At 36.1% G+C, this 14,107-nt stretch overlaps 1 protein-coding gene across 1 annotated transcript in view; it reads left to right on the top strand.

Annotated features, from left to right (window-relative positions):
• TTC6 (tetratricopeptide repeat domain 6) overlaps positions 1-14,107 on the top strand; it is a 202,476-nt gene that overhangs the window by 81,963 nt on the left and 106,406 nt on the right. Inside the window, exon 6 of the mRNA XM_047074697.1 lies at positions 9,543-9,684. Coding sequence (XP_046930653.1) covers positions 9,543-9,684 — 142 coding nt within the window. The remainder of the gene's footprint in view (positions 1-9,542; positions 9,685-14,107) is intronic.

The raw sequence follows: 14,107 nt of genomic DNA on the forward strand, positions 1-14,107 counted from the left end.
GCTCGAACTCATGAACCACCAGATCATGACCTGAGCTGGTTAGATGCTTAACCAACTGAGCCACCCAGACTCCCCTTGCTCTAAAATTTTTGATGCATATTGCCAGACTTCTTTCCAGAAAAATTATTCAGACTTATACTCTACCAACAATTTATCATGTCCATTTCCTTTTACCCTTATCAAATGGCTAATTGTCAATCTGCTTCATTTTTTTCCTAATCTGATGAGGAAACATATCTTTTTATTACTATATATTTTTTCACTTTAAATGATGGTGATGTCTTTTGGTTATTCTCCTTTTGAGAATTATCAGTTCATATTCTGTTAGGTCATCATTCATCTCTTATTGATTTATAAGTGATCTTTTTATATTAAAGATTTTAATTATTTGTTATATATAGTAGACATTTTCTTTTACTTTGTTGTTTGCTTTCTACCTTTGTTATGGTGTTTTATGCTCTCCAGAAGTTTTAATTTTTATGTAGTAAAAACTAGCAGTCATTCTCTATGCGTTCTAGTCTTGGTTTCATTCTTAGAAACGGCTTTTCTACACTTACACTTAAATGTATTTTCTCATATTTTCTTCTATCATTTTATAGCTTACTTTGATCCATCTGTAATTAACTTGATGAGAAGAATAAGCATTATTCCTCCCCCCACCAAGTGACTAGTCAATTGCATAATATCATTATTGTCAATAAATCCTCTTTCCTCACTATTTTGAAATGGCAGCTTCTCATACCTTAAATTCCAATGTGTTATTGAGTCTATTTATGGACTTATGTCCTATTTTACTGACTTGTCTATGTAAAATTGCTTGTGTATTTTGTTGATCCAGCATCAATAAAGAGAGAGTTGGCAAAAAATGCTGTCTTACAAACATTGGCTGACCTTCTCAAGTCAGGTTCACCTTACAGCCAGCTTCCTGGTGGGAAGCAGTGCTTAGGCTATAGATCCCAGACCTAACTCTCCACTTGGCTTCATGTTACAAAAGAAATTCTTAGTCGCATTTTGAAAAAATGTGGACAGACTGTTAGCTCCATATGTTAAAATAGTGGCAACTGCAATAATTGGAAAACCAAAGGTTAAGTGTCAGAATTTAATGTTTAATTTCAAAATAATTAAACAAAATAATTCCTCTTATTTATTATTGTTATAAAATAACAATAAAAACACAATACTTTAGTAAATGTGAAAAATATGCAAGAAAATGCAAAAAACCCTACAATTATTCAAAATCTTGCTATCCAGGGATAATACTATTTACATTCTTAAATACATGATTCCAGGCTTTTCTGTATGAAAATAAGTAAGATAGAACAAAACTGGGATAATGCTGTGTACGTTTTGTGACCTGATTTTTTTTAACTGTGTTGTAATTATCTTTCCATGTCAAGAAATATGGATCTGACTAATCACTTAAATCAATCAGCATATATTTTTTGTGTACCTACTGTGTGGCAGGCATAGAGTTAGGCCCTAGGGAAGCATCTGCTAACAAGAGAAATAATCCATGCCCTCAGGGAATATGGAGATTGGCAAAGAAGAAAGGTGGTAAATTACTTATCGTGAATGGGATAATTAATATGCAGAAGTGCAGGGTGCTGTGGAAACTGGAAGATTTCCTGATCATCTTGGGAGGTTTGAGGAATTGATACTTAAATTGCAACCTGAGAGTGAATCAACATCACTTGGGAACTTGTTAAAAAAGCAGATGATTTGAAGGCATATTGAAGTTTGAGAGTCAGCTGTGGACAGTTGGAACTCATCTAAGAATTGGAAAGAAGTCCAGCATTGGAGAACGGGAGGAGCAGTGATGCAGTGGAGGTTGAGTGAAGGCATGAATCAGATCATGTAGGATTTTACAGATTCTCTGTAGGTGTGTGAGGGCATGTATATGAGGCTTTGGGGGAGAGATTCTTATTCACAGTGTATTGGGAAGCCATTGATAGAGTTTTTTGAGGAAGAAGGACATGATCAGATTTGCTGTAAGATATCACAGTCCTCATTTTGACTTTTTAGTAGCATTTGGCACAGTTGCATTAACTCTTCCTTAAAACCCTTTAATTTCTTGACCTTTGGGACTATACTCTTTTCTGGTTCTCTTTCTGTCTCCCTGGCTATACCTTCTCAAGTCTCCTTTGCTGGTGTCTCCTTATATTTTGATTTCAAAACATTGGGGTGCCCAAACTTATACTGGCACCTCTTTTCTCCCATACTTACCAAAGTGATCTTATCCAAGACCGTGGCTTTAAATGTCATCTATATGCTGATGACTGCAATTTACTAAAATACATGCAGAAGGATGTTCATTGTCCTTATAATAACTAAAAACTGGAAATAACTTAGGTGCTTATCAATAGAATATTTTTTTATGGTGCATCCAGTGAGGGGATGCATGGCAATCATGACTAAGAATGAGGTAGTGCTCTGTGCACTGAAAGGAGATAGAAGTAAATAAACAGATATGTGATTATATACACATTTTTGTGTATGTGTGGAAGAAAATTCAAGAAATTGTTAACTGTAGTCCTTTTGTTTTCATTATAGATTGTACACTAATTCCATAAAAAGTAAAACTATACTTTGTCCTATTTTTTGCTTTCTTTATGTGGTGTATGTTTGCCCTTTTATTTTTAATCTTTAGTAGTTGTGTTGCTTGTAGATTGCATAGACTAAAATATTTTTTAAGCCAATCAATTTTTTCTTATAACAGGTTGGATCACCCCATATGCATTTATTGCCATTATCAGTTATACTGGGTATTATTTTTGTCATCTTTGTATTCTCTCTTGTTTTAGTTCTTTGCTGTTTCCTATAATCTGTCATATTTGCTGACATTTATCTATGTATTTATTGTTTGTATCATCTGATATCTGATGTTATGAAATAAAAATCTGAAAGCAGCCTGTTTTTATTTTATTTGCAAGTAATCTGTTTCTTCTCTACTCCTCCTGGATGCTTATAGGACTTCTAAGTTTTGCCTTAAATAATGTCACTAGAACATGTTTGGGAATGGATTGCTTTTTTTTTAAAAAAGATAGAGTTTAAAAGTTTTTAAAGATTTATTTATTTATTTTGAGAGAGAAAGAGTGCTTGCATGAGCCCAAGCAGGGAAGGGGCAGAAAGAGAGAGAGAGAGAGAGAGAGAGAGAGAGAGAGAGAGAGAGAAAATCCCGGGCAGGCTCTGTGTTCCATGCTGAATTCCATGACTGTGAGATCATGAATTGGATGCTTAACTGACTGAACCACCCAGGTGTCCCTAGAATACTATGTTTAGATCTTAAGTAGGAGCACCAGAAGATGCAGGTTTATATTACTAATTTAGTCATTCAGAATCCTGAAACGTGTTGGGGGTGGGGTGGATTAGGTTATGAGAATTTTGCCTTTACACATTTTCTCTGTGATTGTTAAGACTGTTATACCAGAAGCAGACCTTTTCCAGTGTTTATTCTATATGGTAAAGATTATTCTAGGGGAGCCTAGGTGGCTCCCCTAGTCAGTTAAGGATCCGACTTCGGCTCAGGTCATGATCTCATGGTTCATGAGTTCAAGCCCTGTGTTGGGCTCTGTGCTGACCGTTCAGAGCCTGGAGCCTGCTTTGGATTCTGTGTCTCCCTGGGTCTCTCTGCCCTTCCCCCCACTTGCACTGTCTCTCTCTCTTAAAAATAAATAAACATAAAAAATTTTAAAAATATTATTCTAGGCCTTTTTTTTCTGTGCATGCACTTACATATACATTTTACAAAAATGACATTAAGGGTGTTGTTTTCATAGTTTATATTCCTTTGAAGATTTTTACTTTAAAACTGAAATACAGGCACATGGGTAATTATTTTGACTTACACTCTCTACTACCTATAGTTGACAAATCAACTATATAAAGTGCACTTGCATTTTAAAGATTTTATCTGAATCTTCTAAATATTTTGCTGATATTTGAATATGAAAATGGAAAATTTTGTATTTTCTTCCCAAGTGAAGAAAATGTAGTTCAAAATAGGTGTAAGTGGCTAATCCATGTGTATAGGGCTGGTAAAAGCTAAGATTCAGACCTAGATCTCTTTGATTCTAAATATGGTTTCCATTATATTCCACTGTTTTGTGAACTTGTGAAGACCGTCTTGTTTTTTTCTTTTCATGCTTCATTCTGAATACTTGTTCTCATCTTGTTTTCAGAACCAATTTTGATGTAAGCTAGGAAGAATCTGAGGAGCTCTAGTCGAATAATTTGAGATATGCAAATAAAATTTTTATTTGAGATCTCAAATAAAATTTGAGAGATTTTATTTACCATTGTGTTTTGTTATTTGATCCATTGTGACCCAGTATTGGAAGCAGGGCTTCTGCTTCTATTGGGGTGGGAGTTCTTATAGTGCTTGTTCCCTCTTAAGAACTGAAATCTTGTTTCTGAGTACTAGGCCAGGGCTGGGACCTTGCTAAATATGGTAGACTTCCCTGATATTAATTACTTATTTACTTGTAGCTTGCACTGAATACTGCCTGGTTTTGTTTTCCCCATTACTGGTTTCTCCCTACTAGAATGAACCATCATCCCTTGCTAGAACTTTCTGATACTACTTCTAGTGCACCACCACCTGTGGTCTGTCATACTACATTTGGAATATTGTGTTTTATCTTCTGCTGTATGTTACTTTCCACCGTGGGTATCTGGAACTGACTTTCTCCCACTATTCCCCATTTCCTGCATTGTCTTCCATTCCTCAATGGTTAAATCTAATCCTGGCCCTACCCACATACCTTACTTAGCTTGTTCCTTGGTACATACTCCAGGCAGTGACCCAAGATATTATGCCAAAGCACATAAGACTTAATCCCTGTCTGAGGTCTAGATGGGCATATGTCACAAAAGTACATGTTTTAGAGCCATAAGAGGATCTTATCCTTCTTTTAGCCTAACCTTCTCATATTTATGGATGAGGAAACTGAGGGTAAATTTTGCAGTCCAAATCACAGTTGGTGACAGAGTTAGAAGTAGAATCAATAGTAACCTCAGTTAGATTTCCATTGTATCCATTTTTAACAAATACCCCTTATACCTAAGGAAGACTTCAGCATATTTAAAAAATAGAGATTGGAATGACAGAAGTCATTTTACTATGCACCATAAAAGTTTAATAAGCTATTAGATTAGTGTATTTTTTATTTTATATAGATATATAAAAACAGGAATTACTTGGACATTTATCTGATTTCATAACTGTCAATATGTGAAAGCTGAAATTTTTTAAAGCAAAGCAATATCATTCCACCAGATGTCACTGTTTGCATGTAACAATGAAGTTACAATGATTAAAAATAAAATCCCCCACTTCCCTAATCATATTTTGTAAAAAAATAAAATCTACATAGTTATACTCTTATTCTCCTTTAGATTTATCATTTTATTAAGATTATGGTTCCCTCAATTTTTAAAAAGTGTTCAAAGTGTTCATTACCTCTGCTACAGATTTTGAAGACTATAGTAAAGAAAATTATTTGTAATCTTCAAGAAGATGAACTCTTAAAGTCTTTCCTAGATCTAGGAGTTTGGTTTTCAAATAACATTCTTTGTAAGTTACTATTTTCTAAATTGTAGATTGTGACCTAATAAGGGGTTGTGAAATCAATTCAGTGGCTTGTGACAAGTACTTTAAAAATGTTGTGTGGAATATAATACTCTATTGCCTGTATTTTTGTGACACAACTTTTGCACATGAGCACTCTGAAAATATCCCTGTACACCTCTTCTTTGAGTTGTATAAAAGCAACTGTGAGCATCATCCTCTGAAGCCTTTAACAGGTTTTGTACCCCAACAAGCAAGATTTTAAGTTCAGTAAGGAAGGGAAAGCAAAGATGTGACAGGGGAACTTCTCTGTTAGAGTCACATCCAAGAAGAGGGGAGAGTGCTGGAGGGAGAACCCTTCTTTGTGCTTCATAGGATAGAGCTCATGTTCTCTTTTATGTGACTCGTAGAATATTTATGCAGAGATTTTTAAAAAGTGTTCACAGGTTAGAGCAAATGTTTTCTAAACTTCTTTGATAGCAACCTACAATAAGAAATATATGTTATATCTCTGGCCCATGGGGGACAAGTAAAGAAACTTAAATCACTCTGAGAGAGGTGGGCATGTTTCCTTCATTTAATATCCTCAATGAGAATAGCAATAATAATTGAATATCAGCCACTTACTAATTACTTAATAATTGAACATGTACAATGTGACATTTCTCACATATATTATTTCTAAGCATTAGACCCTGAAAGACCTGATCACTGTTGCTATAGATAGATGAAGAAACTGAGACCTAGGAAGGAGAAGTGACCTACCCCACATGTGAATTAGAATCTCTAGAGGAGGGATCTGGGAAGCTATAGTTTTGACAAGCTCCCAGGATATTCTTAGAATCAGGCTGTTTTAGGAAAGATTGTAGTACGTCACTGGTTTTCAGTGTATATCAGAATCATCTGCAGGGCTGGTTAAAACAGATGACTGAGTCCTACCCTGAGATTCTGATTCATTAGGTATAATGGGCAGCCAAGAATTTGCATTTTCTAGCAAGTTTGTATGTGATTTTAATGATTCTGCATTAGGGAACACACTTTGAGAACCACTGCAATACATCATGCTGACCTGTGATTCTCAGTTCCCTGGAATAGAGTCTGGGACTGGGAACTCACAGAGGCTGTGAGACTTTTCTTGCTGAGCCAAAATACAATATGTATTCAGTATGTACTACATTTGCATTACAGAAGATAGGAAATGAATAAGAATCACTTTTCTCTTCAAACCAGTCTATGTCTACTGTGAAAAAGATACATAGAATAAGAAATAGCATATTCTACAATGAAAGATCCGATCAAATGCAGCAGAAAAACTAGGGAGGCAAAGATGAATTTTGACTGGGCAGAGGGGGATTTATAAACGTTTCATGAGGGAGCTGCAATCTGCAAGCCTTCTTTTCATTATTTTCATAGCCATACTGTATTGTAATCTGGTTTGTCTCTCTTCCCTATTGTCCCTAAGTAATCTCAGCACCTCAGGCACCTTCTGCATAGTGAATGTAGGTTGGGCCAGGAGTTAGGGGAGGGCAGTAGGATTGGCAAGTAGATGGTATCCAGACTGCGGAGGACCCTGAATGCAAAGCCCAGGAGCTTGGGTTTATACAGTGTATATAGTCATTAAAGTATTTGGAAAGGGGGTGAGTGATGACATCTCTGGCACGGTATATAGTATGGATTGGAGGAGGGAAGGTCTAGAGGTAAGGGGCCAGCAAAGATGATATCATAGGACTCAGATGAGAGAAAATGCAGTGGACAGGAGAGACACCATGGAAGAAGGAGCAGAACCAGTGATTACTGCTGGAAGTGATGGAGAAATTGGATATGAAGAGATTTTCAATCCGAAATGGTGTTTTCCAAACAGGAGAATGAACTCTAGAAAGGATTAGCTCTTCTCTCTGGATATAAAGAAGGAAGAAGGGAAAGTCTGGGGAAAATTTTCAAAGTAATTGATTACTCTTTGTCCTGTAGGAACACTTGCTTATCTTGGGTAGCCTTTCACTAAGGTCCTCTATACATATCTACCAACACTATGCACTCCAGTGACTTCTTTCATTTTTCTTCCCACCAACCACAGTGTCAGCTTCATTAGTGCACATTTGGAATGTGAAAAGACAGTAAGTTGGGAATTACTCTTACTACCTTGGTTTTGGCTTAGAGCTAGATAAAAATACAGCAGTGCCTCAAGGTAGCTTCTTATGTCATGCCTGTCCTTCATGATCTTAGAAATACTTTACTGACTTCGATATATGTAGTCTTTTGGCTCACTATTGCAGCCAGTAGACTTCACCCTGTTCTTTGTTTTTCCTATACATACCATTCAGGATTCAGTTGACGAAAACAGAAATATTTTTTAGCTATTTTAGGCAAAGAGGGAGTTAGTAATGAGAATTTGATGCTTATAAAACCAATGGAAAGATTGGGAAAGTGGGCTGTAGGCAGGGAGGGTTTCCAGAGATGACACACAGCATGCTTAAATGTCTGCCAAGGAAGCTGCTGCTTCTAGCATAGTCAGGAAGGTAGTAAATCTGGAAGCCAGTACTGGCAACATACCACCCTAGCTATGATTCAGGGATCTGGTGGCCTCTATTGTTACAGCTTTAGACTCTGAAACCACAGTATGTCTGTTTGATATGCTTGCTGCTCACTGCCCCTCCCCCCCCAAAAAAAGAAAAGCAACCTACAAAAGGACTACTATTAACTGAAACACTGCTACAGTAGAACTCGATGTTGCCATGACTGTTTGCTAACAAAAACATCAGGACTTTCTGCTTTCCAAATTGTATGCTGAGTGCATCTCATTAGTGGATCCTAACTCACATCTAGGACACTGGCTGCAAGAGAGTTTTACTTCTTCATCCTCAGTAGTTCAGGAAAGCACATTAGAAGGAGGATAATTGGGTGTTGAGTGGCCGTCTACTATATTCACCATATTGGCAGTTGAACTTTATCTTCCTTCTCTTTGAATTCAAATATTTGACTAGTTGGGATAGGAGGCTTTTCTCCATGACTCTACTTTGGCAAGCCCTATTTCCATGAGCCTAACTTTGGGTGGACCTGTTTTTTTTAAGAGCTGGTATGATAGAATATGAAGGTTTCAGCATATTATTAAGTAACTAAAGTGAGTTGGGTGGTTTGTGAACTTTTAGTCTTCACATTTGATGACTCATAAAGTGATTGCCTATTCACATAAGGGTATATCAAAAAGTGGAACACTGGCTTCCGTGTGAAATTGATATAGCTATAGTCTGTGCAGGCTCATTTTATATCCTTTTATAATTCTTTTACAGTAATTATAAAAATTAGTACAAATTAATACCAAATTTAATACAAAATTAATGTATTTTAAAGCAGTTCATAAATTAGTCATTAATGACACATCTTGCCTTCAAATTTTCATATAGCTTATGTCTTTGTCTTAATTAAGACTTTTGTTTATAATTTTTATATTATAATTTTTTGTATTATAATTTTTGTTTATATTTTTTGTATAATTTTATATAATTTATATATATATATATAGTTTGTAGCCTAGAAAGGAAGATAAATGCCATAGATTTTTTGTTCATCTTGGCAAGATGTGAATCAAGAAGAGAAAACTTTAATGTGAGAAGGCAGTTCTTCTTGGGCTGACACTTTACTTCACTCTAAGAAATGAGACCATTTCCTATGGGCTTTGAGTGGGGAACAGGTTAACCATCAGAAGGTAGAGACCTTTTTACCTCTTTTGTAATCAGACTTTTACAGGATGAATTTGTTATTCTAATATAGTAAAACCATCATGAAGGTTACTATTAAAATGTATGCAGAACCACAGAAAAATTATTTTGAATTATTTCCCATTTCAGACTGTCTGACTTCTGCACAATTTCTGCTTATTACAGATATCAAATGTCGGTGTGTTTATTTCAGCAGAGGTATGAAATGAGTCTCATCAGTGACTTAACAAACCAATGTATTGTTTTTTATCATACTGTAGAATATTGCAAGGAAATCCTGTTGTGGGTGATAATCAAGAACATGTTGCCATCCTTCCAACACCACCAGTGATACTACCTGATTTGGCACAAGGAACTAGACAGCGTGCTCAGAAACCACACCTACAACTCTTGGGAGAGGAAGTAAGAGCTTACCTTAATAGTACTTTTCTCTACCTCACAGCTCTTGAACCTTTTGGTTTCAGGACCCTTTTTGTAATCTTAAGAATTTTTGAGGACCTCAATAATTATTTATGTAGGTTATATCTATTGACATTTACAGTTGTTGGGAATTGGGGCACCTGGGTGGCTCAGTCGGTTCAGTGTCCAACTTCAGCTCAGGCCATGATCCCACAGTTCATGAGTTCCAGCCCCACATTGGGCTGTCAGTGCAGAGCCCACTTCGGATCCTCTGTGTCCGCCCCCTCCCATGCCCCTCCCTTGCTCGCTCTCTCTCTCTCTCTCAAAAATAAATAAACTTAAAAAACAAACAAACAACAAATGTTGGGAATTAAAACTGAGAAAATGCTAAATGTTTATTTTTTATTTATTAAAAATAACACTAATAGGGCACTTGGGTGGCTCAGTTGGTTAACTGTCCGACTTCAGCTCAGGTCATGATCTCACAGTTCATGAGTTTGAGCCCCACGTCAGCTCTGTGCTGACAGCTCAGAGCCTGGAGCTTGCTTCTGATTCTGTGTCTTTCTCTCTCTGCTCCTCCTCCACTTGCATTCTGTCTCTCAAAAATGAATAAACATTTAAAAAATAACACTAATAAAGTAATATGTTAACATAAAATGCATTTTTATGAAAAATAATTATATTTTTGAAAACAAAATTTTAATGAGAAAACTAGGGTTGGCTTACATGTTTTGCAATCTTTAATGTGTAGCTTGCTGGAAGATGGCTGGATTCTCATGACTGCTTCTGCATTCAATTTTGTGGTAGGTTGTTTTGGTTGAAATATATGAGGAAAATTCTGGTCTCACACAGATAGGTAGTTGGAAAATATTGCTTTAACATACTTTTAACATAATAATGGATATTTTCCTTTGTTAATATGCCAAAACTTAATAAGTGGTAGTTTCTTGGAAGTTGTTGCAAGATTTATACTTCTGGGGAAGATGGTGAAAAAGTATTTTTACTCTTCCCTATTCTTCCTGCTAAGTACAATTAAAAATGCTGGATGTTACAAACATAAAAGAGTCTTGAAAAGTGGAAAACAGGGGCGCCCGGGGGGTCAGTCGGTTAAGCATCTGACTTCTGCTCAGGTCATTATCTTACGGTTCATGAGATGGAGCCCCGTGTCAGTGCTGACAGCATGGAGCCTGGAGCCTACTTTGGATTCTGTGTCTCCGTCTCTCTTTACTCCTCCCTCACTTACAGTCTCTCTCTCTCTCTCTCTCTCTCTCTCAAAAATAAACATTAAAAAAAAGAAAAATGGAGAACAAAGCACATTAATTAGAAATGTTGGCATCCAAGAAATGACATGGCTGTGAGTTAGTTCCTTGGGTTTTCTTTTTTGCTTCATATATACTAGACTTGGAGTTGAAAAAGCTGTTAATATAGAAGCAAAGATAGGCAAAGGAAAAAAAAGCCTCAACAAAAACCTGCTCTCTTTAGCCAAAGAACCAGGAAAGGGGCAGCCTAGCAAGACAGAAAAGTTTTAGACAGTAACTGCTCTATTCCAGTTAAACACCGAAGGAAAAACAGTGGCCCTACCCCCCACTATCAAAAGCCTATTGGGAAATTGAAACTTAACTCTTGATAAGAGTTAATGAGGCACTCTTCCACCCCTGCCAGGGTCATATCAAAGAAGACTGCATGTGGAGCTGGGACTTTAATCTTAACAGAGTGTTAAAGAGATCCCCCTCCTGTTGTCAGTTGAAACCACATGGGGATCTTGGACTTCTATCCCCAAGTATCAGTAATGACCACGCCTCCCCTTCCCCACTTTGATGGTATCAGAGGAAGCCCAGTGGAGGGTCACCTAAAACAGAAAGGGTAAATAAATAAGATCAAGAGTCAATAACATTTTTCATAGAAATAGAATAAACAGTCCTGAAATATGTATGGAACCACAAAAGATACTGAATGGCCAAAGAAATCTTGAAAAAGAACAAAGCTGGAGACATCATGCTTCCTGATTTAAAACTATATTATAAAGTTATAGTAATCAAAACAGTATGGTAATGTGGTGCCTGCATGGCTCAGTTGGTTAAACGTTGGACTTCAGCTCAGGTCATGATCTCATGGTTTATGAATTTGAGTCCCATATAGGGCTCTGCACTGACAGTGTGGAGTCTGCTTGTGATTCTCTCTCTCTCCTTCTCCCTCTTTCTCTGTCCCTCCCCTACTCTCTCTCTTTCTTTCTCTCTCTCAAAATAATAAATAAAACAAAACAAAAACAAAAAACAATATGGTGTTTCCATAAAAACAGACACATAGATCAATGGAGCAGAATAGAGAGCCTAGAAATAAATCTACACATACATGGTCAATTAATTTATGACAAAGGAGCCAAGAATATACAGTGGGGAAAGGACAATCTCTTCAATAAATGATGTTGAGAAAATTGGACAGCCACATGCAAAAGAATGAAACTGGACCACTATCTTATACCATACACAAAACTTAACTAAAAATGGTTTAATTACTTGAGTGTAAAATCTGAAACCATAAAACTCCTTGAAGAAAATAGGTGGTAATCTACTTAATATTGGTTTTGGCAATGATTCTTTGGATTTAGCATCAAAAGCAAAGGCACCAGAAGCAAAAGTGAGTAAGTAGGAGTATATAAAACTAAAAAGCTTCTGCAAAGCAAAGGAAACTATCAACAAAATGAAAAGGCAGCTTACAGACTGGGAGAATATATTTGCAAATAATATATATGATAAGGTGTTAATATCCAAAATATATAAAGAACTCATACAACTCAAAGGCAAAAAAACAATCCAATTAAAAAATGGGCAGAGGATCTGAATAGAGATTTTTCCAGAAAAGATACAGATGGCCTACAGTTACATGAAAAGATGCTGAAGATCACTAATCACCAGGGAAATGCGAATCAAAACCACAATGAAATATCACCTCACACCTGTTAGAGTGGCTATCATCAAAAGGACAAGAAATAACAAGTGTTGATGAAGATATGGAGAATAGGGAATTCTTGTACTCTGTTAGTAGGAATGTAAGTAGGTATAGCCACTGTGGAAAACAGGTTCCTTAAAAAATTAAAAATAGGACTACCACATGATCCAACAATCCCACTTCTAGACATTTGTCCAAAGAAAATTAAAACACTAAGTTCAAAAGATACATGCAACCCTATTGCATGTTTCTTACAACACTATTTATAATAGCCAAAATATGGAAGCAATGTAAGTGTCCACTGATGGATGAATGTGAAAGAAAATGTCACACACACACACACACACACACAATCATACACACAGGAGTATTCAACCATGAAAAAGAATGAAATCTTGCCATTTGTGACAACATGGATGGACCTTGAAGGCATTTTGCTAAGTGAAATAAACCATATAGAGAAAGACAAATGATCTTGCTTCTATGTAGAATCGAACCCCCTCCCAAACTCCAAAAAACCAAGCTCATAGATACAGAGAACAGATTGGTGGTTGCCAAAGGTGAGGGGTGGGGAGGTGGGTGAAATGGGTGAAGGGAATCAAAAGCTACAAATTACTAGTTTTAAGATAAATAAGTCATGGGGATGTAATGTACAGCATGAAGACTATAGTTAATTATACTGTATTGCATATTTGAAAGCTGCTGAGAGAGTAGATCTTAAAAGTTTCTTTTTATAAGAAAAGAAATTCTGTAACTATGTATAGTGATGAATGTTAACCTGACTTATTGTGGTGATCATTTTGCAACATATACAAATATTGAATCATTATATTATACACCTGAAAATAATAGAATGTTATATGTCAATTATATCTCAATTATAAAAATAAAGAGAAAGGAAATAGAAAGTCTTAGGAAAGAAATTGAAAATATAGGGGAGAAACAGAAAACATTTTAGAATTAAAAACATAATAACTGAAATAAAAAGTTTAGTGGATGGGCTCAAAAGTAGAGTGGCGGAGACAGGAATCAGTGAAGTTGAAGATAGAACAATAGAATTTATCCAGTCTGAACAACAAAGAGAAATAAACTGAAAAAAATAGACTTGTGGGAACAGGTCCCTTGACCTGTGGGAATATTACCAAAGATCTAACATTTGTGTTGTTGCAGTCCTGCAAGGAGAAGAAAAAGAAGAGATAGAGGTGACTGAAAATGTGTAAGAAGAAATGATGGCTGAAAAACTCTGAATTTGGAAAAATACAAACATATTTAGGAACCTGAGCAAACCCCAAGCAGGAAAAATCTAAAGAAATTTGTACTAAGTCACATAATACTAAAACTTATGAGAAGTAATGACATAGAAAAAAACCTTGAAAGAACCAAGAGAGAAACAGTATGTTACCTATAGGAGAAAAACAATTTGAATGGCAGTGGATTTCTCATCAGAAACTATGGAGGCCAGAAATCAGTCCTGTAT

This window comes from Lynx rufus, unplaced genomic scaffold (genome assembly GCF_022079265.1).
Source record: "Lynx rufus isolate CCGP_SWC_20201006 ecotype Redwood Valley unplaced genomic scaffold, mLynRuf1.p SCAF_13, whole genome shotgun sequence".
NCBI lineage: Eukaryota > Metazoa > Chordata > Mammalia > Carnivora > Felidae > Lynx > Lynx rufus.